Source organism: Delphinapterus leucas, chromosome 20, assembly GCF_059928025.1.
Source record: "Delphinapterus leucas isolate spDelLeu-1000000601 "Yukka" chromosome 20, BTC_Dleu_Yukka2, whole genome shotgun sequence".
Taxonomy (NCBI): Eukaryota; Metazoa; Chordata; class Mammalia; order Artiodactyla; family Monodontidae; genus Delphinapterus; species Delphinapterus leucas.
The window spans coordinates 42,506,244-42,532,932 of NC_143148.1; the positions used below are offsets into that span (position 1 = coordinate 42,506,244).

Sequence of the window (26,689 nt, forward strand, 5' to 3'; positions counted from 1 at the left end):
ACATGTGACAGACAAGGAAGAATAAGCTCGTATATAATAAGGCAGTTTAAAATTAAATGCTGTTCAAACATTGGGTAGCCATATGAATAAAAAGTGACTTAGAAAGGGCCTTAATTTTCAGATAAGTTAAAAAGCAAATTAGTTTTAAAAGGAAGAGAAAAACCAATCAAAATTATATGCTTTTTCTTAAATAAATTTATTTATTTATTTATTTATTTATGGCTGCATTGGGTCTTCGTTGCTGCACATGGGCTTTTCTCTACTTGTGGCGAGTGGGGGCCACTCTTCATTGTGGTGCGTGGGGTTATTGCTGTGGCTTCTCTTGTTGCGGAGCATGGGCTCTAGGCACGTGGGCTGCAGTAGTTGTGGCACATGGCTCAGTAGTTGTGGTTCGTGGGCTCTAGAGCATAGGCTTAGTAGTTGTGGCACACAGGCTTAGTTGCTCCGTGGCATGTGGGATCTTCCCGGACCAGGGCTCAAACCCATGTCTCCTGCATTGGCAGGTGGATTCGTAACCACTGTGCCACCAGGGGAGCCCTATAATTATATTCTTAACTGTGATGGAGATAGATTTGGGAATTAGAAGGCATTGTTTGTGGCAAAATTGGAGTTGTCTCTTCTATAGAAATAAAAAGATATGTATGATAAAAATTGAGGAAGTGATATTGATAAAGGAAAAATATTTGTGATAATTGAGACAGAAAAATAACATCCAATTTGACAAAAGATAGTTTTTTTTTCTGCACAACTTGTATAGATGTAAAAGGCACTTTGGTAGGAAGATGCCTGGATGATACACTCTACCACGTGGAAAAACAATGTTTGTTTTCACCAATTAAGGAAATGCAGTGAAAAAAAACCTGTGAGGTTCTACTCTATAACCAAAGAGCTAACTAAAATGAATAAAATTGGTAAACAATAGTGTTGGTGTGTGGGTGAGCAGGCACATGTGTGGTTTTATTGATGACAATTTAATTTCTCCACTTAACAACCAGGTGAGCATCTGCTTGCATGTAAGGCATTGAAGTGGCTCCAGCAGATGTTCAGTGAGCACTAGCAACGTGCTAGGTGCTAGTGATGCAAAGATGAATGAGACTGTGACCAGGTCCCAAAGTCTCTTTCAGTGTAGTGGGGAGACAGAAAAGAAAATAAGACCATTCAAGGGCCATTTTGCCTCAACTCCTCCTCTTGGGGCCCTGAGGAGGACCTGGTCAGCATCCTCAAACCCCACCTTTATGTGAAGCGAGAACCTTCCTCAGGGCGTTTGTTGTCTAATGGTAAAGGTATGACAGGTGCATCTGTAACTAGCATACAAAGAGGAAGTGGTCAGGCTGTGAAAGTAGACTGGGCAGGGGGTTTGAGGAATCCCAAGGAGGACAAGTTACTGCTGGCAGGGGTGGGGGCCCAGCAAGGTTTTGCCTCACTTTCCCCTGCTTGTTCTTAGCCGAAGCTCAGCCTGGCTGCAAACCTTCTTTTTATAAGCACAGGCCACTCAGTGCTGCCCACTTGTCCACCTGCTTTCTTGCCTGCCCCTGCAACCAGGATCACTGCCTACAGGGGCTCTGTGTTGGGGTCTGTCCGTCCCTTGGGACACCACACTGATTCTTGGGGCTTGGATGCCAACCGTGCATCCATACTGCTTGGTGGTGGTGATTTGTGTGGTCAGGCCTGGTGAGTGTCAGATACTTGATGACCTGGATGCAGCATAGAGAGAATAGCCACAGAAATACCTAGAGCATGCTTTTTTTAAAAATTCTTTTAAAAAATATATATTATTTATTTATTTATTTGGTCGCGCCAGGTCTTAGTTGTGGCAAGCGGGCTCCTTAGTTGTGGCTTGCCGGGCCCCCTGCATTGGGAGCTTGAGTCTTAACCACTGCGCCACCAGGGAAGTCCCATAAAGCATGTATTAACCTGGATGGTGGATATGCTGGGGGGATCCCCATGGATGCCATAGGACACCTTTGGCCACTTTAGCCCTAAATGCTCCCGTGAGGGAGCAAAGGCCATTGTGCTCACCTGGCTGGGATTGTGACTTGCTGAGGCTTATAGGGAGTCAGTATGGCGATGAGTTCCAGGGCTGAGTTTCTTTCTATCTTCTTCTGGTCTCCCAGAACCCCTGGGCAGGAGCTTCTGGGCAGTGTGACAGGTTCCTGGCTCTTCAGATCTGTCTTCCACATCTATTGAAATGATCACTGAACAAAGCAGAGCAGCCTTGTCTCCCACCAAGAGGTAGAGAATGTCAACCCTTTAGGAGACTTGAATTTCCTTTCGTTTTTTATGATCCTGGTTTTGAAGAACTCCCTTTTTCCTTTCTTTCCTTAGTCTTTGAATATCTCCAGAGCTGAGGAGCTCACCCCTTTCATTTCCACATAGTGTGACCCAGGTTGAATAGGGTTTTAGACTTTTCTTTCCTGTGTCAATCTCAAATCTTCCTCCCTGTGTTTCGTTCATTGGCCCCACTTTTGTCCTTAGACGTTTCCTGGGAGCCCTTCATCTTGCCATTTGCATATGGATGAGGTGGGAGGTTCTTTGAGAGGATGGACTAGAGTTGAGACTAGTAGGTGAGAAAAGTCCAGGTGTCCACATCCTAGGCTATTGTCTGATCTCTGATTCCCTGAGTGGCTCAATCCTTCTAGGCCCGAGACTCTGCAAGGTCCCTGGGAAGAGCAGCTGATGGAGGGGAGCTCACTTAGGCCCATGCTTGCCATGCTTGGTTGGGGAGGACAGCACTACGTGTCCCCAAAGCCATGATTTGATGTTGGTAGTAGGGTGACAGGCAAAGTAGCCCCCATCAGGTGTGTGATGAAGGTCTTCCCCACTATGCCCAGGACCTATGTGTCCAGGACTGACATGTGCCCTCTGATTCCTCTGCAGGAGCTGATTGACCTCAAGATGCTTCAGTGCAAGAGAGTTGTCAATGGTGAGTGCAGCTGTGGTCCCAGGACTGTGTGTATGCCCGGTCATGCCCAAACTGTGCTACCACTGCCCTTGCCTGGGTGTCAGTTACCTCCAGGGTGCTCCTTACCTGTGTAATTTTGTGGATCACATGCTCTCTTTTTTTTAAAGATACATTGATTATAAGCCAATTTTTTAAAAAGTAATTAATTAATTAATTTTTGGCTGCCTTGGGTCTTCATTGCTGAGCGTGGGCTTCCTCTAGTTGCAGCGAGTGGGGGCTACTCTTCTTTGCAGCGCGCAGGCTTCTCATTGCGGTGGCTTCTCTTGTTGCAGAGCACAGGCTCTAGGTGCACCGGCTTCAGTAGTTGCAGCACGTGGGCTCAGTAGTTGTGGCACACGGGCTTAGTTGCTCCGCAGCATGTGGGATCTTCCCGGACCAGGGCGTGAACCCATGTCCCCTGCATTGGCAGGTGTATTCTTAACCACTGCGCCACCAGGAAAGTCCCCACATCCTCTCTTGAGAGTAGTCACTGCCCTCCAGAGACCATGACAAATAGCCAGATGTGAAACAGGCTGAGAATGCCTTCTACCAACAGGCTTGCTGACATATAAATCACCAGGTTTCATAGTACAGGAGGGACCTTTGGGGTCAGGATGGCTTCAGCACTGATCCTGGCTCTGCCTCTTGCTAACTGTGACCTTGGGCAAGTCACTTGACCTCTCTGCCTCAGTTCCTTTAGCTGTAAAAGGAAAATTATAATCCCTGCTTTACTTAAATTACAGGGTTGGAGTGAGGATCAAATAAGATAAAGGACATGTAAGACCTTTGCAAATGGAAGTGGTTGTGCTGAGTTGTGGTTTTGCTTATACTTTATTGATGAGGCTGATTCTGCTTTGATGAGAGTTGTAGTATTGTTTGAGGTTTTTGAAAAGTATACACGCTTGTGAAATCTTAATATAAGTTCACTAGAACTTTTGTCAATTTTGTCTTTTGTTTTAGATTTATATTTTCTTTGTGTTATGAAAAATTCAGTGTTATAGATGTGTATAACCTAAAAAATGAAAATCCCCCATAATCCCATACTTGAAGAGCAATCACAAGGAGAATTAACATGTACTTTTTACACATTTCGTAAAGTGTGTGTATAAAAATATGACATGTTTATATATACTCTCTCCCCTATACACACACACACTTGGGATCATTATACACGTTTTGCCACTTACTTTTCTCTTCTTTTTTTTGGCCGCACTGCGTGGTACACAGGATCCTAGTTCCCCGACCAGGGACTGAACCCATGCCCCATGCAGTGGAAGCGCAGAGTCCCAACGAGTGGACTGCCCTGGAAGTCCCTGCCACTTACTTTTCTATTAGGACATTTTCCCATGTCAATACCTATAGACGACTGTGCCAGAATTGATTTCGCCAGTGCTTTAACAGGGGTTTCAGTATTTTGATGTTAAACAGAAAAGCATAGTATAAACACACTCAGTTTTTGTCGTTCTTCTCACAGACTGCTTACTGCCAGTCATGAGAAGTCTCTGCTGTTGGTGATCACTTCGATTACCTCTCCCAACATGTCAGTGCTGTTACCCCACCTTTTTAACCTTCTAATCTGTTTGTTGCTGGGATGATAATAACAGCTCCCCTTTATGGAAGTGCTTTACGTGCATTAAAGATCCCATTTATTTCTCAGAATAGCCTTTGAGATAGGCATATTCTCCCATCTGCCACATTGGACCCTTCCATGTGATAGTCATCTTTGAAAGCTAATAATGTTAGTACCTATTGTAGAACTTCATTATGAAGAGCATGAGAGATTCTTGTTGTTTGCAATAGTTATGTTCTATAAAGTTGCTCAGAACACCAAATTAGCGAATACAGAACCATTGTTCCTAGGGGAAATACAGAGTTAGGTTCCTGTAAGCCTCTGGTCACGCTCTTTCATTATGTATTTCAGATCAATATATAACCTTGTTTTATGTGTCTTTCTGTTTAAAGACACATTATTTAACATATACTGTTAATTCATTAACATCGAACTCATAACCAACAGCACTATGATTTCATGCCTGAATAAAGCTTGTCTAACACATGTATTTTCTCCGTAAGGCACACCACAACTTTCTTATGCTTAGGAACACTAGATAGCACTTCAGCAGTATGATTGGGGCCATTTTAAACATTGAGATCACCAACAAAAAGCACAAAAATGCAAAAAAAAAAAGTGGCATTAAATATACCACCATAAAGACACTTGTTTGCAGGATGAGAGCTGAAACAAGAAGGCAGAATGTTGCCTTGTTTGACCTCAGCTGGGAATGTGTGCATTGGTGACAGAAATTTTTTGCAGTCTGTGAATGACCATGAAAACACCACAAGTGTTGATTTGGGGGTTACAAATAAATTTAGCAAGCAGGCAAATTTGCAAATACACAACTGCAAATAATGAGGATTGACTGTAATATCGTAAGTCTCCACTCACAGTACCTAGCACATGATAGATAAGTAATTAAGAACAGCAACTTTGCTGAACTTCAGAGTGACATCTTCTGGGAAAATTTGGGCAAAATCTGAAGCAAAGATAAGGTTCCTCTTATCTTTGTACATCTTTTTTTTCAACGTTAAAAGCATTGCGAAATGTCATTTGCAGCAACATGGGTGGGCCAAGAGATTGTCATACTAAGTGAAGTAAGTCAGACAGAGAAAGACAAATATCATATGTTATCACTTATATGATATCATATGATATCACTTATATGTGGAATCTAAAAAAATGATAAAAATGAACTTATTTACCAAACAGAAATAGAGTCACAGATGTAGAAAACAGACTTATGGTTACCAGGGGGGAAAGGGGTGGGGGAGGGATCAATTGGGAGATCGGGATTGACGTAGACACACTACTATATATAAAATAGATAACTAATAAGGACCTACTGTATAGCACAGGAAACTCTACTCAGTACTCTGTAGTGACCTATATGGGAAAAGAATCTAAAAAAAGAGTGGATGTATGTATATGTATAACTGATTTACTTTGCTGTACAGCAGAAACTAACACAACATTGTAAACCAACTATACTCCAATAAAATTTTCTTAAAGAAATGTAAAGTACAGATGATTCCAAAGATTCATGAGGTCACTTCTAGCTGAGCAGAAAAATTTCTTCTAAAAAAGGTCATTTCTGGGTTTATAGACTGAAGGAAATGTGGGAAAAAACTCAATTATATATGAGAAAGATATTCACAATATATTGTATCTTGTATTATTTTGAGGGTTCCATAATAAAGTAAACATTGCAGAAAGAAGGAATCCAAAGCAATGAATAGTTCATTAAAAAATCTTTTTCTCAAAAAAAAACTGCAAAATGTAAACACCATGCAGAGAAAGTGCATAAAACACAGCACACGGTTTAATAAATAACTGTAAAGCGAGGACCGTGTAACTCACCATCCTTAGGTCAGGGAATAGACCATCATCAGCACCTCAGAAGTCTCCCACGTATACCCTGATTTCTCTCAAGTATAGTGTACTTCTAGCATCCCGTTTTTCCCTTCAAGGTGATACTTTTGTTGTGTTTTCTTCCAGGGGTTAGGTGAGGTTGAACCTGCTTCTTCACTGAGTGGCCCTGTATGTTTGTCTTTTCCTGCAGAGGCGCTCAGCACAGTCGACTTTGTTGCTCCCGACGACCGAGTAGTCTTCCGCACCTGCGAAAGAGAGCAGAGCAGGGTCGTCTTCCAGATGGTACCATATCCCGGGACAGAGCACATTTCCCGTCTCATGCCTTGTGCCGGGCCAATGTTACACGCCTGGGCTCCATTGCACAGTGGCCTTCAGTCTTCCTGAAGACCCTGCTTTAAACGGTTTTCAGAGATCTGCTCATGAGCGATTACACTGTTGGAGATGGTTTAAGCTATTAGCAGTCTGTTACGTGCCTCCAGTCTCAAGTTTAATTTAATTTAATTTAATTTCCTTCATTGTAGGGACTGTCTATTTGGCATGACCTGTATATTTTTATTCCCTAGCATTGGTTGTTCAGATCATGGTCTTTGTTTTGTGTAATCTGTATATATTTCCCATAAAAAGAAATTAAGTTTCTTGAAGAGTAGTTAAGATTTGTGTTAGGATTGTAGTGATTCTCTAGTTCTCTCGCTTTGGGCATTTCTTAGTATTTTTTCAGAAATACTTCCTGAATGATGTTTAGGTTTGTAAAAAATTGATAACAATGAGTAGCCTTATGATAAAGCAAATATAGCAAAATGTTAATTGTAGAATCTAAGTGGTGGTTATATGAATGTTCACTATAAAATTTTTCCAACTTTTTTGTATGTTTGAAAGTATTCCCAGCATTGATGACATTTTCTCAGCCTTCCAGGTCCACTTTTGGCCTCCAACAGTGAGCTGGTCCCGTGGGCTAGCTGTTTGAGAGAATGCCAGTTGGACTTCACTTGCTGATGTGTGTGTGTGTCTGTGTGTGTGCATGGCGTGCCTGAGTGTGTTTGTCTATGCATATGGACCTGTATCAGGGCAGTGGTTGATATAGCCTCTTGTGTTCCCAGGGGACTTCAGATGCAGAGCGAGCTCTTGCTGTGGCCAGGCTTGTGTAAGTTCTTCCCTGTTTGGTACTGTCTTTGCTTCTCTTGTGGGCTGTGAGGTCTTACTGTTCCTGGGGACTTTGGCGGTGACCACCCTCCTGCTTCCTAGTCCACTACTTTCTGTTTCCAGGTTAAAAGGCTCAGGTTCCTTTCTCTATTTGTTGCATCCAAGGGCTGCCCTGGGACTCACGTGAACGCACTGTGTCTGGACTCCAGAGAACCTCTGGGTGGGAGCCTATTTTTTAGTGTTTATTTGTGAGATTTCCTTTGCAGAGACTCTCATGACTGTGAACTCTGAGGTTTTAAATCTCATGAAGTGTAGGTAAGACTTACTGTTTCCTAAATTAATGAAGGCAGGAGAATAATGTGGTTAAGGAGAGGGGCTTTAGACTTAGACCTGGGTTGGAATTCTGGCTTTGCTACCTGCTGACTGTGTGGCCTTAGGTAAGTTACTTAACCTCACTGAGAATTTAGTTTCCTCATGTATAAAATGATACCAATAGTACCACCTCCCTCTGGCGTTATAGGGAAAGGTAAATGAAATGATGCATGTAAATGTCTTTGCAGTATGTGGCACGCAGTGAGCGTTTAGTAAGTTGTTAGCTATTGTTATTAATTACAACAAGGGTGAGAAGGAACTCGGGCAGTCGTTGCTGCTGGTCGCAGACTGGTAACTGTGTATGTAGCAGATGATGAGGAAAGGGTCCTTTCTACGTCTGAGACTTGTTTGGAGGAAGCCAGCTGTGCAGCCTAGCACGCGAAGACAGTCCTCCACTTCCTCCACAATCAGTGATCTGGGAAAGGGCGTTTGTGCTTATGTCACTTTTATGCATTATGGCTTTCACTACCCAGTTAGCACTGGAACTCTGGGATGGAGTGCAGTGTGGCCGTCATTCAATATTCGAGTTATCTGATACAACTCAGAACTAGCAAGATCCTCTACAACTAGCCCTTCCTACATGTGTGAGCACGTTATGTTCTTCCTCTGGAGCTCTACCCAGGAGGAGAGGCTGTTGCACATTTTAGAGACAGGATTTTTCAGCTTCTGTCTCTGAGGGCTGGTGTGTTTTAGAGGGCCAGGGAACATTAAGAATTTCATGAGCACAGACGCATACCTTTGACTTTATGTCCTACCCTCAAGTTGAATATTTATTATCTTTCCTCCTTCATGTTTTTCCAGAGAAAATGATGTGGCTGGTATCGACGTCAACATGGGCTGTCCTAAAGAGTATTCCACCAAGGTAAACTGATTTTGTTATACTCTTCACAAATATAGGGTGCAGATTAAAGGAGACTGACAAGAGGTGACGACTAAGTACAGTACCTGAGTCTGGACTAGATCCTGTACTAATGGGCAAAATGCTCAAAAGGATATTATTAGATCAACTGGCAAAATTGGAATATAGACCATTGTAGCTTAGCTAAAAATACTGTATCAGTGAAAATATATGAAGTTGATAACTTCTGTGGTTATGTAAGAATATCCATATTCTTAGAAAATACACACTGAAATATTTAGGGGTCAAGGGCTATGATATATGTAATTACCCTCAAATGGTTCAGGAAAAATTTTAAATGTGCACACAAACATATACATATATACATAAATAAATACACACACACACACACACACACACACAGCACTTGTGCCCGAGTAATAAAACAAATGATGTAAATGTTAAAAGAAAGAATAATGTGAACCGGGCTTTGTTTTTTCATGAATAAAAATAGAGGATGCAATACATGTGTCCCCACTGTCATATCAGAAGAGACCAGACAGGACTGCTATGAGCTCAGAGAAAGCAGCAGAAGGGCAGCCCTTAAACTCAGGATCCTGTGGGGAAATGTAGTCCTTGATGAGGAGGTTTGGGACTCTGCAGGCAGAGGAAGTGGCACAAGCAGGGACCCAGAGGCCAATGTGAAGTAGAGGCAGGGAACCTTGATTTGACCAGAGGGTTGGGAAGTGGGTAGTGAAGAGGAAGCAGAGGAACACAGGATTGAAATCTTGGTTGGGACCAGATTAGCTGAACTTTGATTTTAAATGCCTCTGATCTTTTTCAAACAGAGAAGGCTTGTGATCAGAAACTTAGTTTCTTCCCCCAGGGGAAACCAATGTTACTAGTTGCTTGTGTGTCTTTCCAAATATATTCTATAAATAGAAATACTAATCTGAAAGCCATGTGTCTAGTGTATTCAAGTGGAAAGAGGCCAGAGGTCAGGATACAGATGTCGGAGATGAGTGTTTTGGGTCCACAGGAGAGACCAGGGATGGAGACAAGAGAAGCCAAATTGGAGCAGACTTTGATAGGATTTGGCTGGCAAATGATTGGACTGGGAGTGGGAGGCAGGGTGAGTGGTGGGGGTAGAGGGAGGAAAGACTGGCAGCCAGTCAGAAGAGATACCTCCCAGTGTGCCGTACCAGTACATGCCAGCTGAATATCTGCTCTCTTCTCATGGTTCAAAAACCGAAGTCATATTAAAAAAATTAATTGAATAGTTTCCCCTCCTTCTAAGGAGGGAGAGTTCTTACTCTTTATCCTTTTGAGCCTTTAAGATTTTTAATATGTTGCCTATTCTAAAAAGCAAGTTAAGAAGTTAAATAGAAAGCGAGGAAGGAAGGAAATACCAATTGGAAAAGCCATTGTTGTCAAAGGGGCAGTGAGACTGGATTTTAGATCCTGTGATTCAACAAGGAAGGGCTGAATCATGTGTTAGGTGAAGAACAGATGGAGTCAGGGTGAGTGTCCAGGGCTTCCTGAAGGCCTGTAAGGTTTATATCTGGAGGTAGCCCAGGGCTAGTAGCTCTGTTCTTTTAGCTCTCCTCTGAAATGCAGGCTCAGTCCGCGCTGGTTCTCTCTGGTTCTAATGTGTAGTTCTTAAACATGAAATTAAACTGTAATAACTGAATTTAAACCTTCTGAGCACATTCCTTGAGCATTCATTAGTACATAGTCTATATACTTGACAGCATATATTTATTGGATTTCTTTTTCTCCCCTTCACCTCACTCTTAATGATTTTTAACATTCTCCCCTGCTCCACTTATTAAAGTAATTCATACCATTGCCCAGGACTTGGATAATATAGAAAAGTACAAAAAAGAACAATAAAATCACCAGTAATCACACCGTTAAGAGACAGCCCCTGGTGTTAATGCTGAGATTTAAGTGACTCCAGGGTTTGTTGATTCCATTAGCTAGGGCTTTTGTTAGAGTTTGACATTGGTCTGGGTGCTCAGGACTGGGCCGGCCATTGTTGCTGGCAGGGGATCAGGGCCTGGACAAGGTTTGGAGGTTGTGTGCCTCTGAGTGGCTTTGCTGGCGGAGGTGGTATCCAAGCAAGTGACGGTAGGATAGGAAGAAGTTGCATTTGATCTCATTTCAAAGGAAGAATGACCCATTGTTTTTTTAAGGGCTTGGCAGTTGGTGGGGTTTAGTTTATTAAGGCACTGAGACCCTGGGTAGGAAATGGGCAGTCCTGAAAAATGATTTTTTAGAACCCACTTCTAGATAGATCTGTGGGTCTTGCTAAGGGGATCAGAGTGCTGGCTCTTAGAATTCATCAAACTGATCCCTGATGTTGTGGGCACAGGCGATTGCCAGTGGACCTTGGTTCCTTGGAGGCAAGTGCTGGGGTACTGCCAGGTTGCCATACCACAGGGAGGAGCCACCCTCCTCCAGCTGTAAGAGCCCCTCTGTGTGCTTTTCCTTAGGGAGGAATGGGAGCTGCCCTGCTATCAGATCCTGACAAGATTGAGAAGGTAAGTCCTGCATGAGTGAAAGCAGAGGTCCTTAAACATGCCTATGAACTAGAGTTGCCTGGAACACCTCCCCTACCCTTCCCCCAGATTTAGAGAATCAGTCACTCCACCCGGGGTCTGGAAATTTTTTCAAAGGCTTTCCAGTGACTTTGACATATAGCCAGGTTCAGAAACCCCTGAGCCAGCCTGCAGTAGCCTTGGAGTTCCTTAAAAGCCCAGGGCTAGGGACATGTCGGTAGAGAGCCAGGGGTCCTGAGGGACTCATTTAGAGCCGCTTCTGTATTGCCTCTCTCCCTTCTGAGAAGATCATGAGAGCATATGCCAGGCTACCTGTGGGTGGTGGGCAGGCTCAGTGGCTGTGTGTGTCAGGTAAGGGATTGGCCTCTCCCTGGGGGCTTGATGAGAGCATCAGTGGGTGCCTTGTACACTGATGGAGTCCACCATCAGTATGAGAGCAGGCCAGGCCAGGGCCATACAAGGTAAGCTGAAGTTAGTCTCTTCTGATCTCCTTCCCTTGGTGATTCTGGTGGCCAGGTTTATGAGGCCTTAGGGTCAGGTTGATGTTTGCCACCAGTGTTGTGAGCTGCCAGTACATGTGGGAGTGACATCTTCTGCCATACCACATGCACCTTTTACTTTCCTCTCACAGTTCACCAGCTTTCTCCTTGCTGCTCCCCTTAGCTCCTTTGATTTCCTTTTCATTCTCCATCCCCACTTCCACCTCTGGGCTTTAAGCCTCCTAGTGCCTCCCATAGGCTAGAGCAACTTGGGATAAGGCACCACCATTAAGAGCTGCCACTGCTGTGTCAGCAGCTCAACCGTGTTATTCTTCCAGCCCTACTGTGTCTGGGATCTAGGAAAATTCGTGTGTTTATGGGCTAGGTGCCTCCTCATTTTTCCCGTGTGTGGACAGGCACAGGTAATGACCTCCAGTCAGACACCTGTATGCAGGCTGGAGTGGACGTGGACTACTGTGCATTCCACACTTAGGGAAGGGGCCTCAGTAGCGGGTGGTTTGCTTCACAGCACATACATACAGGCATTTCTGTTATCCTCTGGCGTCCTGGCTTCTCCCACCCATGCTGTTGGCTCTGTCCTCGCTACTGCCCTTCTTTGGGCACATTTCACACATGAGGCAGCAGAGTTAACACTACCCCTCAGAAGCTCAGTTCATTTCGTTAATTCTCTGGTTGGCAGGGTGGTCGGTTGAGCCAGGTCGGGCTAGTGGACAGGGTTTGCCTTGTGAAAGAGAGGATGCAGGCTTCTACAGTAAAGCCAAATGAGACTCAGGAAGAGTGGGATGGATTAGATTCAGGCTCAAATTCTGCTGGCAAACTGGGTGAGCTGGATGAGAGCTTTGTAGGTCCTTCCAGGCTTGGTGTTTTAGGTCCATGGTTCCATCTGTGGGAACATCTCAGGACCACCTTAGAGATTTTTTCAAAATAAGACTGCTTGTTTGGGGGCGATGAAAGTTTTTGGAAATAGATAGTGGTGATGGTTGTATGACATCTTGAGCTAATGCCACTAAATTATACACTTAGAAATGGTTAAGACAGACAATTGTATGTTATATATGTTTTACCACAATAATTTTTTAAAAAGGATGCTATCTGTTGAGAATTCTGCATATTCTTGGGGTAGACAGAGGCAGGGAGAGGGTATCAGTCTTTTGAAAAAGCTTCCCAGGTGACTCTGGTGTACCCTCCCTGGATTAAGAACCTCAGTTTAAGACTCTATATCAGTAATAGCCTCTCTCTGACCCCTGCCCCACATTCCCTGGGCCCCCGGCTGCTCAGGGCATCCCCTTGTGTGCACTGCACTTGGGCCATGGCTAACAATCAGCAGGGCCAGGACTTGAGCTCAGTTCTCACTGATTCCCAGGCCTGTGCTTTCCTGTCCTCCTCCCTGCCCCCTCCCCAACAACCAGGGGAGCCAAAGTCTGCTTTTCCTGAGTCAACCAGTGGATCTGGGGAGATGTGCCTGCCCGTGGGTAGATGTGCCCAGATACGGGCCCGTCTCAGGTCCTTTTCCCCCACAGACTTTTCACGCCACAGAGACATGGGGTGTGGCTTGGATCTGGGAGAGTTGGGTCCAGGAGAGGTTCTGCTAGAGTCTGACCAAAAGACAGACTCTATTTGCCCTTTCCTCTCAGTGTGACTCTTGCAAAGGGCTAGGACTTTTCGTTACTAATTTCCTTCCTGGTCCTGAACATGCACGTGAAATGAACAGAAAATGAACTGAAGAAGGTGCTTAGAGTTGCTTGGATAAAATACACCAAGAGGAAGCTCTGCAAAACAGAGAACTGGGTCAAAGCAGCTGATGTTGCTTAAATCACCAGACATCAGAGGATTCTGAGTCAGCACTTGCAAAGGAACCCTCCAGAGATTTTATTGTCAGCTTGAAGGACAGGACTAGAGTGAGAAATTTTATTGTGTATCTTGATGGATCTGGCAGTCCCTCTTCCTCCCTTAAAGGGTAGGTGCCCCTTTAAGCCCTGCCAGAGTCACCCTGGGACCTCAGGCCCAGTCAGCCTCCTGCGGCAGCACCTGGGGACTGTTCTTTCCTGTCAGCCTCTGGCAGTTGTGCCTGGGCCAGCAGGCCCTGTCTTGCCCATGATCTGTCCTATCAGTCCAGGCTCTTGGTCTAATGTCTCCTGGAGGGGCCTGCCTTAGCCTGTCCCTGAGAGAAAGGCCTCCTTCACTGGTTCTTGTGACCCGGCTCTCTGCTGCCCCCACCTGTCTAGAACCAGGCTGGCAGCTGCTGCCTGGATGTCCCCTCTGCTCTGCTGGACAGGGATCCAGTTTCTTGGAAGAGGGCTCTTGGCATCACCTTCCCCCTAGCTTGCCTCGCCCAAAATTTTTGATGAGGGAAGAAGATAAAGATAGCAAGGTCACAGACATGCAGTGTCATCTACACCTTTCTTGATGTCTGACTCTTTGTCTGGACTTGCTACTTCCCTGACACTTTCCTGTGTGACTTTCTTGATCTTTATTTGGAGTCCTTTGCAATTACTGTGCAAAATAAACACTTTAAAATATGTTGACTATGTTGTCTTTTCCTTTGCCAGTTTCATTCCTGTATATCTGACTCCCCTAAAGAGAGGGGGTACCTGAGGACAGGGCCAGGACCTGCTCAAACTTTCCTGCTCACTCACTTGGCAGATCCTGGAACAACACTCAGGAAACATGCCTTCAATCAGGAACGGAGCTGTGAGCCATGTGTTCTCAACCAGGGTTAGGCCTCAGAATCATTTTGTGGAGGGAATGTGTTGGGCAGAGTCTTTTGAAATCACATATTCCTAAGCCCTGTCCCTAGAGACTCATTCAGGAAAGATGAGGTGGAATCTAAGATTCTGTATTTCTTAGGCTCTCCAGGTGATTCTGATGTTTGCCCTGGCAAAGGATCACTGTGTTCTGTACAAGCATTCATGCAGATCCAGTCATGCATTCATTCACTCATTCGTTCATTTACCAAATATATGTATACTGCTATATACCAGGCAAGGGGCTGCTGGTGCTGCGGCTCTAGCAGAGAAAAAGGTGAACTCCTTCCCTCATGGAGCTTCCATGTATATGCGTGCAACAGACGCAGTCACATGGACACATACATGGACATAAACATGTCCATGCCACTGGGCCGCACAGGTATGGAGCAGAATTCATTAGTACAAGCAGTTGTGGTGTTTGTTCCAGAAGAGGCAGATGCTCTTGTATTCTTCCCACTGCAGATCCTCAGCACTCTTGTTAAAGGGACACAGAGACCTGTGACCTGCAAGATTCGCATCCTGCCATCGGTAAAGATCTTACATCTGAAGGTCCATTTTCTCTGGGGATGCTGATTTGAGGGTGTGAATGATTCTTGTGGGGCTGAGTTATGTTTGGAGGAGGGGGTAGAGCTGAGCCCACTTTAGGAGCTGGCAGCTGCTCCCTCTGTGGCTTCAGTAAACACCCTGTGTGGTCCTGTCCCTCAGCTGGAAGATACCCTGAGCCTTGTTAAGCGGATAGAGAGGACCGGCATTGCAGCCATCGCGGTTCATGGGAGGTGAGTGGTTGCCTTACTAGTGACTGACTTGCAAGGAGGACCCTAGCCATCTTAATGATTCTTCACCAGACCCCAGGTGACTACCAGCTTCTCTTCTACATACACAGCCTAGCTCTGCATAGCTCATTGATATCCCCTAAGTTCAGAGGGCAGTCAAACTCTTTATGGGGGTTGCATTTTTCTTTGTTTCATTCATTGAGCATCTACTGGTGGTAGGCACTACACCGAGCTTTAGAGATACAGAGGGACCAATGGGAAGGAGAAACACCCCTACCCTCAAGACGTGTAAATGGTAGAGAATGAGTGATTTGCTCAAAATTATATCACGTAGCCAGGAAGTGGTGGAATTAGAACTCTGACTCTGAATCTCATTTTCTTTACACTACAGTCAGCAATAGCTCCTCCCTTGAATGACCCCAGGCAGATTGCTGTTCTTTTAAAGGCACTGCCTCTTTTGTCTGCCCTTGTTGGACTGCCAACTGTTACAGTGACCACTTTAAACAGTCCTTGAATCTGCTGTCTACTGAGAGCTGAGGTATTGCTGAAGGCTACCCTTGGTTTCCCAGTCGAACTCGCTCCCCGTGTCCAGGATGTACTTTTGTACAGAATCCCAGGTCAGCAAACTTTGGCCAGGATGACCTCTCTTTTGAGTGGTGTTCCTTTTGAGTTCAGGGGTCTTGTAGGAACAGTGCATTTTTTGCTGGTTGTATCTATTACAGCATTTTCAGAGAAGGGAACCCAGAACTCCAACACATAAAAACAGAAAAGCAGAGCTGTGCGTGTTGAAGCCAGCAGGGGATGGTGAAAGGCCACACACGCGTACACACAGGCCCCTCCTGGAGGCAGCAGGCTCTGGGCTCAGACTGCCTGGTTTCAAATCCCAGGTCTGGGTTCAAATCCCAGGTCTGCTGCTTGTTGGCTGTGTATCCTTGGACAAGTCATTTAACCTCTCTGAGCACCACAGTCCTCATTTGGAAATTAAGATAATTTCTGCTTGATAGGGTTGTCACGAGGCTTTTATGAGATTGTGAATATACAGCCTTGGCACAGTGCCTGGCATAGAGTGTTTTCTGAATAAATAAAGCTATTCCTTTTTCCCAGTAGTTGGAAACACTAGGAAGACAGATTTGGGTGAGTTTAAAGAGGGACTTTCTGGCCATCAAAGTTGTTAAAGATGGGCTAGAATTGGGCTGCTGGGGGAGCAGGGAGGTGGAGGTGGAGGCTGGGTTGATAGGGCTTTGTAAGGCCCTGTGGCCCCTGACAATTTTGTTGAAGAGTATAGCAGAGGGACACATGCAGATAGGACCTGGGCAAGGGCTTTCTGGTCGACCACCTCTCTGGCTTGTCCCTGTGCACAGCTCAAGTTAGGGCTTACCTTAGCATCCCTAAGACTCACTCACTCATACACAAGAGCTTCTTGCAGTTGACCTTGGATGCAGGGGCCCTGGGTTGTGGTCTTGCCTCCCCTGTGGCTCTTTGTGACAGCCATGGTCTGTGGCCTACTCTGGTTGCTGGGCCTACCCTGTGCCAGGTGCCTCTCCCCAGGATCAGCTGCCCAACTTCGCCTCAGCACACGCAGCTGTGTGGGAGTGGCCAGTCTGAGTGGCGGCAGCTGTTCCCAGTCCCTCTGGGAGGGCAAGACTGGGACAGTAGGGGTAGCATTCTTAAGGCACCGTCCCTCATCTCTGGCAGAAATGAGGGGAAGCTGGGGAGTGGCAGTGTGACCACCCACATCGGCTTCCTGCAGCCATGCCTCACCTGCAGACCTTTGAGAGCTGGACTTGCCTTCTCAGCATGGACCTGTGCTGCTGCTGCCCGGCACAACAGAGGTCAGGGAGAGCCGTCCCCTGTAGCCCAGAGCCCTGTCCCTGCTGGCCACATGGCCTTCCTGAGGTTCAGCAAGGAGGACAGTAGGATTTGGCTGACATAACCCGGTGCTAAGTGTGACGTGACCTTTGGCACTCAGTCCCCAGCCCCATCTCTTTATCTCCAAGGAAGCGGGAGGAGCGACCTCAGCACCCTGTCAGCTGTGAAGCCATCAAAGCAGTCGCCGAAACCCTCTCCATTCCTGTCATAGCCAAGTAAGCCTCCCTTCTTCCTCGTTTATTTTTTTATGCCTCACTTCACTTGGAAGGCATTTGAACTGACAAATAGAAAATGGAATGCGATAGCATCAAAAAATGACTGTAAGAGAAAAGAAAAAAAGGGTGTGACAAAAATGAACTTGGCAGTGAGGCTGAGAAGGGCCCATTGTGTCCCTTGGCCTCTGGTGAGTGGCCGATGTAGGTATGCAGTAGACAGGGGCCCAGGACATTCCGATGCACGGGTTGAGGTGGGAGTGTTTAGGGAGAGCAAGAGAGTGGCTGCTGAAACAGGCCCAGGGGAAGGTGACATCACACCCAGAGTTAGGTGTGTAGGGTGTAGGGTGAGGCGTCTCAAGGCAGAGCACAGAGAGCCATGGCTCAGGAGCATGAGGCAGGTCACAGACTAAAGTCCAGATGAGCATCCTGGACAGTGACAGGACCAGAACCTAGACTGGCAGGTGTGAGGTACCGATGACCAGCCCAAAGGCTTAGCAGTAAGACAGCAGTGTCCTGTTGCCACTGGGGAGCTGGCCTGTGTGGGCCAGTCGGGAGTCCAGCTCAACCCTGTACCTGTCTGATGGCAGGTTGGGAACAGAGAAGTTCTGAAGCCCTAAAGCCCTGACAAAAGGCATGCCTGACTGGAGGGAGGGACGGGGGAGCTAAGGGTGGGGTGGTCCCCAGGCCAAGGGGTGTTAGGGGTGTCTTGGAGAGAGGGTAGGGCTGCTCAAGACCCTGGACCCTGTTGCTGCTGTTGCCACCTGAGAGGGGTTCCCCCACCCGCATTCTCACACACAGTGCTGTCTCTGGGCTGAGGCTGCTGCCCGGCTCCTAATGGAACAGACAAAGAGCAGTTTCCAAGGGGCTGCAGGGTGGCTGAAAGGGAAATTGCAACCAAACCGGGCCTCCTTCCTTCCTCTCATGACCACCACTGCGTCTGTTCCCTCTCTAGGGTTTTGACCCAGCCGTCAGTGGGCATATAGGTGCCCCAGCCTGGGGGTTTTCCTGTGATCCCTGTATCCACGTACAGACCCCGCCCTTCGGATGTGGGCCGGCTTTAGCCACTGTTCGGGATGAGGGGGAAGGAAGGTAAACGCTCCGGAGTACCTCTTAAGTGCCAGGCACGGTTTGGACTGCTTTATTTTGTTATCTCACTTGGTGCTCCTGACCCCACAGTGGGGTGTGTGTTATAATCTCCAGTGTCCCGAAGCTCTCGTAGCTGAAGGACTTGGCCAAAGCCACACACTGAATAAATGGCAGATTTAGGAGTTGCCTTTTTCTGAAATTGCTTGTACAAGGATGGGGATACCGCTCACCCCACTGTTGCTTTTCAGTGGAGGATCTCACGACCACATCCAAGGATATTTGGATATAGAGGACTTTCGACAAGCCACGGCAGCCTCTTCAGTGATGGTGGCCCGAGCGGCCATGTGGAACCCATCCATCTTCCTCAAGGAGGGTCCACGACCCTTGGAGGAGGTCATGCAGAAGTACATCAGATACGTATGTCTATGCACTTTTTCAAAACAATCATTTCTCACTGTCTGCCACATTCCTGCAGAAAGTGCTTTGGGTGAGCCCCCAGCCCCCAGCAGCTCTCCTTTTCTTTTCTTTTTTAAAAAATTTATTATTTATTTATTTATTTATTTTTGGCTGCGTTGGGTCTTCGTTGCTGTGTGCGGGCTTTCTCTAGTTGCGGCGAGCGGGGGCTACTCTTCGTTGCGGTGCGTGGTCTTCTCATTGCGGTGGCTTCTCTTGTTGCAGAGCGTGGGCTCTAGGTGCGCGGGCTTTAGTAGTTGTGGCTCACGGACTCAGTAGTTGTGGCTTGCAGTCTCTAGAGCGCAGGCTCAGTAGTTGTGGCGCACGGGCTTAGTTGCTCCGTGGCATGTGGGATCTTCCCAGACCAGGGCTTGAACCCGTGTCCCCTGCATTGGCAGGCAGATTCTTAACCACTGTGCCACCAAGGAAGTCCCTCTCCTTTTCTTTTTAGTGTAGCGTAGCATTGGGTTTCCCTGGCTGCAATGTGAAGAGCAGGGTGCTGGGGAGGCATGGCCCTACCATTGCCCCCTTCTAAAGCTTTCAAGGTGTGAGGATCATAGCAAGGGCTTCTGGATCCAGGATGCTGTTGGGACCCCAAACACATGATATCTTTCTCTTAGTCTCTGTCACCCCCTGCCCCCCTACACATACACACGCATGCACAATGACAGTGGTGTCTGTGTCACTCATGCCAGTGGGTTGGCACCAGAGGAGCCACAGCCAGGAGGAGCCACTGTAGCTGTTGTGAGGACAGATTCTCTCCGTAAAGACGTGTCTACTGGTCGTCAGTCATAGTCACTTCTAAAAGTCTTCTCTTGCTAATTCCCAGAATGCTTTAGCCTCTGACTTAGGAAATAGCCTAACTTTGACCCTCTCCTCAGGTAATAGCTTTTTCTTCTCACCCGGGGTTTGATGGTAGTGCCCGGGCATTTCCCTGTAAAGGAGTTTTTTGACACCTGCACTATTTCCTTGGCACTGCCCTGGCACCCTGTGAGACTCTGACCAGCTGTGCATGTCTGTCGGCAAAGATAGTGAGTGGTCCTCGAATTCCTCAGTGAGTTGGGCCTGAGCAGAGAGTGCAGCCCTCACCCTGAGCAGACTTCCACCCTCCTCTTCAGTCCTGGAGCTCCTACCCACCTGGGGGGTCAGGAGCTTCTCAGATCCTCAGGCTGCCATGGGCAGTTGTGGCTGCCATGACATGTGGGTGTCCCCAGGGCTGTGCAAGCTGGGGGTGGTTGGAGGCCCTGAGGCCTGTGCCCAGAGCTGGGAAGCCTCTGTTCTAGAGCCTCTTCTGCTTGATGCTGCAGCCTTCATCCTCTTGGTTCTGGGTGTCCTGTTGGGCAGGTTGGCTCTCCAATGGCCTGGGTCAACCAGAGGCAAGGGGGGCTTAGCTCAGTCTAGGTCGGCCGGTTGGCAGGTCTGTGGCAGGGAAGGCACGTTCAGTAGTGCCAAGCTTGCTCACTGGCTGAAAGGTGATGTTATCCTTCCTTCTCAGCCTGTCCCTTGGCAACTCCTCAAGGGGGTGTGTTGGGCCAGAGAAAGGGAGCGGCTTTCAAGCATAGGCAGGGCTGCTTCTGGTCCAGCCAGGTGCCTTCTGTCCCAAACAAGCTGAATCAAGGCCTTGCTGCTGGCCGTGGCTTACCCACGTATCCCTTCTTTGTCCTGAACATGTGGTCGCACCTCCAAGGCACTGAAGACATAGGCCTTGCTGGAGGTATTAGAAGATTTGATAGGGGGCGAGACAGGGAGAGGATTCTGGGGGGCTGAGGCACCCTTTACCCACTGCTCTCCTGCCTGCCCCAGCCAGGCCAACTTCCACTGGGTATCCCTGGGCAGTTGTCTGGCCTCCCTGAGCCTGCATTTCCCAGTCTGAGTAGTGGTAACTACTTGTTTAGCTCAATGAAGTGACAAGTAACACGTGCAAACATGCTTGGTCAATGGTGCTGGGCTTTTCCCATGTTGGGAGAAATTGGAGACAGGCTGTTTAAGATGTGGGCGAGGCAGGCACTCACCATGGTTATAAGGAGTAGAAGAATCTCACCCCTGTCCCGGGGCTGGTCCTGCCACACCAGAACTTGGCTGTTCCCCACTCCCTGCCTTGGAAGATGCTCGGCAACAGGTCCTCTGTGGTAGCCGATGCAGGAGGAACTCCAGGCGCATGTGGACCTTAGGCTGTCCAGTGGAGTGTGCTCCTGACTGTGGGTCTCAGTTGTGACCCTCAAGCATTGTGCCACTAACTAGAGGAGTAGATGGCCAAGATGGAGAGGGCTCTTTTATGGGGTCACACTGCCTCGGCTGCAGGCCCCTCTGATGCCCCCTTGGAGCCCCTTTTCCTGCCATCAGAGCGGAGCTCAGGCCTCAGAGCCTGCCTGGGCAGCAGGGGGGCTCATGGCAGTTCTTCTCTCAGGCTGTGCAGTATGACAACCACTACACCAACACCAAGTACTGCTTGTGCCAGATGCTACGAGAACAGCTGGAGTCGCCCCAGGGGAGGTTGCTCCATGCCGCCCAGTCTTCCCAGGAAATTTGGTGAGAGGGGCAATGGGCTGTTCATCTGTCCTTGCAGACATTACCCAGACTTGACTCTGAGCCCTAAGCTGACTCTACCAGGGGACCCAGGACACAGCTTCTGGAGGTGGATGTGCTGGAGTGGGGAGGTGGTACAGCTTTGCCTCACAGAAGGGGGTACTTTCAAATCTTTAGAACTTTCCATCCCTGGACTGATCTCAGGAGCAGAATTTCGGGAACTAGCGCACTAGTAGGATGGAGGAAGGTGAGGGCTGGGCTTGGGAATCCCTGGGGAGGAAGGGGCTTTCCTGGTAACAGATCTGTCACATGCCAGGCCACCAAGATCCAATGGTTAGGAGAGTTGGGGTTGTAGAATGGAGCCCCTGGCCTGAGCCGGCACCCACACCCCATCACTTTGCAGTCTGAGAGGCCACCGCTTGATCCTCTAGATCTGGTAGAGCTACAGCTCAGGTGGTTGACATTTGGGGCCCCTCACAACCTGGTCTAGTGCCTGTTCCCACAGCTCCCTGTCTGCCTGTGCTTGTACAGGGTCTCCTGCCTGAATGCTGTCTCCCCCGCACATTAGCTGTCTATACTCTCCTTCCTCCAGAGAAGCCTTTCTGGACTAGGCTTGCCCTCAGGCAGCCATCTTCATGAATGTCCTCCAGCCCTTAAGATGCTTCCTAGAGGGAAGAGCCTTGCCAGAACCTTCCTCCTCACCCTGGGCTTGTGGTATTCATTCTGTCCCTAGCCCATGTAGCTTAACCGGCTCGACCCAAGTATCTTGTGAACTCAAGAGGATAACTCTCAAGAGTATCACTTTGTAGCTCTGGCTGGTACCTCAGTTTAGGCTTGGCCTGTGTGTGGTCAGGGCGGGAAGTGGGGAACCAGTCAGTGGTCAGACCTCCGTGTCTTCCTCCCACGGGCCTGCATGAGGACAAGGCTGTGCATACCCCCAGCGCTTGGTCAGTATAGCTCAACTCACTCACTGCTGGCTAGGGACACCTGCCTGTGTGTTCCTCCTCAGAAGAGAGGCTGCAGGTGGCCTTTGGAATCTACTCCACCCAGCCCAGCCTGCCCTCCAGTGCTCACGCTCAGGGACCTGCATTCATTCTCCATCTGTCAGTTCAGGCTGATCACAGGGGTGTGTAGAAAGCACCTTCTGATGGCTAGGCCCTGGTGGTGTTTGGGTATATGTGGGGGGCATTTCTCAGTGGTGGGGCCCTGGGCTCCTGCAGTAGTTTCCTGAATGCTGGCTCCACTAAGGGGCTTCCCCTACTCTGCTTGTCCCTTCATAGTGAGGCCTTTGGCCTTGGTGCCTTCTATGAGGAGACCACACGAGAGCTGGATGCCCGGCGGGCCAAACTCTTGGCCAGGAGCCCAGAGGAGGTGGAGGAGCCAGCTGAAGATACCTCTGGTATCATTAAGATGGCTGTCAAGTTTGACCGGTAGGTCTCCAGCTCGGCCTCAGCTTGGGCCAGGGCCAGTGTCCTCAGGTCTGACTGGGCCAGCAAGCTGGCTGCCGTCCATGGTTATTGCCAAGCTTAGGGACCACACATCTCCTTGGTTTGGATGCTTGTTCTCAGTTTTCAGCAACCCAAAGAAGGCACTTTGGAGAAGACAGTCGCTGAAAGCCCAGGCAGTGCTGTCAGGGTTGCGCATGCTTTCCCAAGGGTGACTAAACTATACCTTTTTCCTGACCCACCCCTTCCCACAACTCAGGCTGGGGAGACTTGTCCCCTCTGTTCCTCAAAGTCTGTGTTTTCTCCTTGGCCCTCAGGAATTAGCTGCCTGAAGGGAGCTCCAGAATACCAGCAGGACCTGAACCCTCACCTGCCTAAGCAGCCTACCCTCACTGCCCCTCGCTAGCCCCGTGGTGCCCTCTCTAGGCAGAAATAGCCTCAGGCCAGTTATTGCCTCAGACTGTGACTCAGCTTTGAATGGGGCCCTCATCCTTGTCTCTGCGATCTGGAATCTGAACCTTTCTGGGGTCCCCAGGCGCAGAGCAGGAGTCAGTCTTGTCTGGCAGAGTCTTGGGAGGAGGGATATAGGCACAGCTGTTGGGCAGTCATATTCAGGGAGAGCTCCTGGTGGGAAGCTAGAACATGGCCTGACTCTGAAACTGGAGTCCACTGTGCCCAAGGCAGCAGCGGATCACCCTGACACTTGGTGGACATAATCAGGGTGGGCCCTGAGCTAGATCCTGAGACCACTGTATGGCCACCTGTGTCCCCACTCCCACCCACTCCCTCCTGATGTTGTCTTGAGAGGCAAATTGTACCTTCCTTCTTGGCTGTTGAAGGCTGTTTTCCAGGCTGGAGCTCAGAGTGCTGGAGTTCACTTCCCATTCCAATTCCCCAAACAACTGAAGCCCATCTTCCCTTTAGGTAGAATTGAGGCCCCAAGCCACTGGTGGGACAGAAATGGGAGCTCAAGGGAATAGGTGCAGGAGTCCTAAGGCAGGAGTTTGCTGTCTCATTCCTGTAGCTCCTACCAGGAACTGAGTAGGGCCCCTGCTGAGGAATGGAGTTCTCATGGTAGGTGGGCCCTGACACCTTTCCCTCCTTCCTTAGGAGAGCATACTCACCCCAGATCACCCCCAAGATGTGCCTGCTGGAGTGGTGCCGGAGGGAGAAGTTGGCACAGCCTGTGTATGAAACGGTGAGTTCCTGCCTGTGGCCTGCCCTGCATCCAGCCCACAGCACTCCCACAGCTAGTGCCGCCACCCCCAGTCCACCCACAGCTCGTACGTGCACTCCAGACTGCTTGGCTGGAGCCTGGCTTTGCCTTCTTTGCCTTCTAGCTCCTTCCCTTTGACAGTGGACCTGTTGTCTAGTTCTGGCCACTTTCATAAAACTGAACTAGAGGCCTAAGAGGCTACTTCAGCCAGTCCCTTCCAGTGGCATTGCTTAGGCAGGAGAGACTTCTCTGGAGAGGGCCAATTGGCTTAGGAAGGACGCTCAAACCTAAAAGTTAGACTGACATGTTTTTGGACCAGGCCTCAGCCGATGGGGCACAGAATTGGGCCCCATGTCTGGGGCCCCTCAGGGGAAACTTTGAGACGGTCTTGCTTCACTTTCTTTGGTCCCCATGGCCTGTTTAGGTTGCCTAGTCTCTTTTGGACTGGCCTTCTGACCTCCAAGCTTGTATCTTCTGGGCCTTGGGTTCCCTTCTGCCAGAGTGACTTTTCCAAAACGAATTTGCTTCTGTCCCCCTTGCTCACGTCCTCATCAGCTCCTCAGCACCTTTGGGATCAAGCCCTACTACCTCAGCCCAGAGCACGAGACCCCCATGTATCTTTCTGCTTCAGGTCACATCCACTCAGCTCTCTGTCCGCCACATCACCTGGTCGCTCTGCCAGGTGTACCTTCTTTGCCCCAGTCCTTGTCCCCTCTCACCGCTTTGCCATCTGGTGAACTCCTTCTCATTTTGGGGGACCTGGCCCACCCAGATGTCAGTAGGAGGAAGCTCCATAGTCACATGCAGCTAAGGGCTCTGACGGACCTTTGCTTAGGTCCATGACAGAACTCCTGACACACTGGGATGTCACTGACTGTTTGTGTATCTACGTTTCTTCCCTGGAAGATGCACCTGGCACTTCTGCTGGGGAGGAGCATGTGATACAGGTAGCCTTCATTTGATTTAGGTGGGAAGTACTTCCCTCCAGGGCTTGGCCGTCTTGCTCTCATGCAGCCATCCCTGTTTCCTTTGCACTCTCTGTACCAGGTTCAACGGCCCCTGGATCGCCTCTTCTGTTCTGTTGTCACTGTTGCTGAACAAAAGTACCAGTCCACCTTGTGGTGAGTTTCCTTATCAGTGGGCATGAGGCTTGTCAACAGGGCCTGATCCTCGCATTGGCCTGGGAGGGTTAGGGGGATGGTGTACCTGGGCAGTGGCATCTCTGGGTGATGACCCCTTCCCTAGTTTTGTCAGAATCTCTGCCAAGGGCGTGTAGAGTCAGGCCTCCCAGACTCTAGTCCTGTAACCAGTCTGCCTGTCTCCCTGCCTTATTGCCCCATGCCTCGTCTGCCTAGGGACAAGTCCAAGAAACTGGCGGAGCAGGCTGCAGCCATCGTCTGTCTGCGGAGCCAGGGCCTCCCTGAGGGTCGGCTGCGTGAGGAGGGCCCCTCCTTGCACAAGCGCAAGCGGGAGGCCCCTGACCAAGACACTGGGGACCCCAGAGCTCAGGAGCCAGTCATGCCTGGGGAGCTGTGCAAGAAGCCCTTTTTAGCCTTGGCAAGTGGTAAAGAGAGCCCCCTGGAAGGCTGGTGACTACTGTCCCTACCCTGGTCAGCCCCTCCCTGGGCCTGGCCCTAGGATGGCTATGGTGCAGAGCATCAGCCAGGTGCCACTGGACAATTTGCTGCCACTGCTGACAGGAATTATGAGGTTCTGGCCTGGGCCAGCAGCCTGGAGCACAGGCCAAGGGATCCCCAGAGTGCCCATCTCCTTTGGTGGGTCTGAGTAGCAGAGCCAAGTTCCCAGTGACCTCAGTATTTTCTTTGAAAACAGGAGCTTTTCAGGTGGCACCTCCCCAACCTGACATTGGTACAGTGCAATAAAGACACCCTTCACCCTTACCCATGGCTGGTTGCTTCAGCCTGGCACCTTTACACGTGGACAGATGTCCTGGCATAATTATTCTGCTTCCACCCTCTGTGCAGAGCTGGGGCTTTCTAAAACATTTCTCCTACCCATCCTTACGAGTCTAGATGGAGGTGGTGGGTTGGTTATCACCTTTAATGCTCACTGGACTTGAGTTGATCCAGGAAAGTCCAAGAAGCCCATTCTCCTGATGGTAAACCTGAGGTACTGGCCGTCAGTTGGCTTTCCTGATGAGAGGTGATATGGAGTCTGGGGGAACGATTAGGGTATCTGGTGCGCTAGTAAGGGACCAGCTCAGGTGAGGGGGGGTGCTGGGTCTGACCCCAGCTAGAGCTCAGACCTGTGAGGTGCCTGCTCTGAGCAGAGAACACTGGAGGCTGCTGATGGCAGCAATTTGGGGCCCTTGTGATTGCCCGCCCATGCCACTGCCCACCCCCCCTTCCGCCCCCACCATCCCGTTCGGGCCGGAAGGAAGTGGCAGATTCTCTTTAATTTCCTTCTGGCAGTGAGAAGCAAACAAACAGCTACCACATCTTATGGGGCCTCCCCCCCCCCCCCCCCGCCCACCACCGCCCGCTTACTGGGAGGGGCGTTCTGACCAAAGGTCCCTGCCCAGCACCGCCTCTGCTTCCTCAGCTGTAAACATGCTGCTTT

At 48.9% G+C, this 26,689-nt stretch overlaps 1 protein-coding gene across 6 annotated transcripts in view; it reads left to right on the forward strand.

Annotated features, from left to right (window-relative positions):
- The window catches only part of DUS2 (dihydrouridine synthase 2), a 41,274-nt gene extending 15,264 nt beyond the window's left edge, over window positions 1-26,010 (forward strand). For 3 of the 6 annotated variants that reach the window (XM_089903256.1, XM_089903255.1, XM_089903257.1), the window contains 14 exons: window positions 2,878-2,923; window positions 6,559-6,650; window positions 7,466-7,509; window positions 8,682-8,742; window positions 11,214-11,261; window positions 14,989-15,054; window positions 15,232-15,302; window positions 17,297-17,383; window positions 18,718-18,886; window positions 21,330-21,451; window positions 22,729-22,878; window positions 24,004-24,091; window positions 25,157-25,230; window positions 25,465-26,010. In XM_089903256.1, the coding sequence (XP_089759382.1) occupies window positions 2,878-2,923; window positions 6,559-6,650; window positions 7,466-7,509; window positions 8,682-8,742; window positions 11,214-11,261; window positions 14,989-15,054; window positions 15,232-15,302; window positions 17,297-17,383; window positions 18,718-18,886; window positions 21,330-21,451; window positions 22,729-22,878; window positions 24,004-24,091; window positions 25,157-25,230; window positions 25,465-25,702 (1,356 nt within the window). In that variant the 3' untranslated portion in view covers window positions 25,703-26,010. The other 3 variants (XR_016391014.1, XR_016391013.1, XM_022583408.1) reach the window with 3 other exon arrangements.
- Window positions 26,011-26,689: the final 679 nt, after the last annotated feature.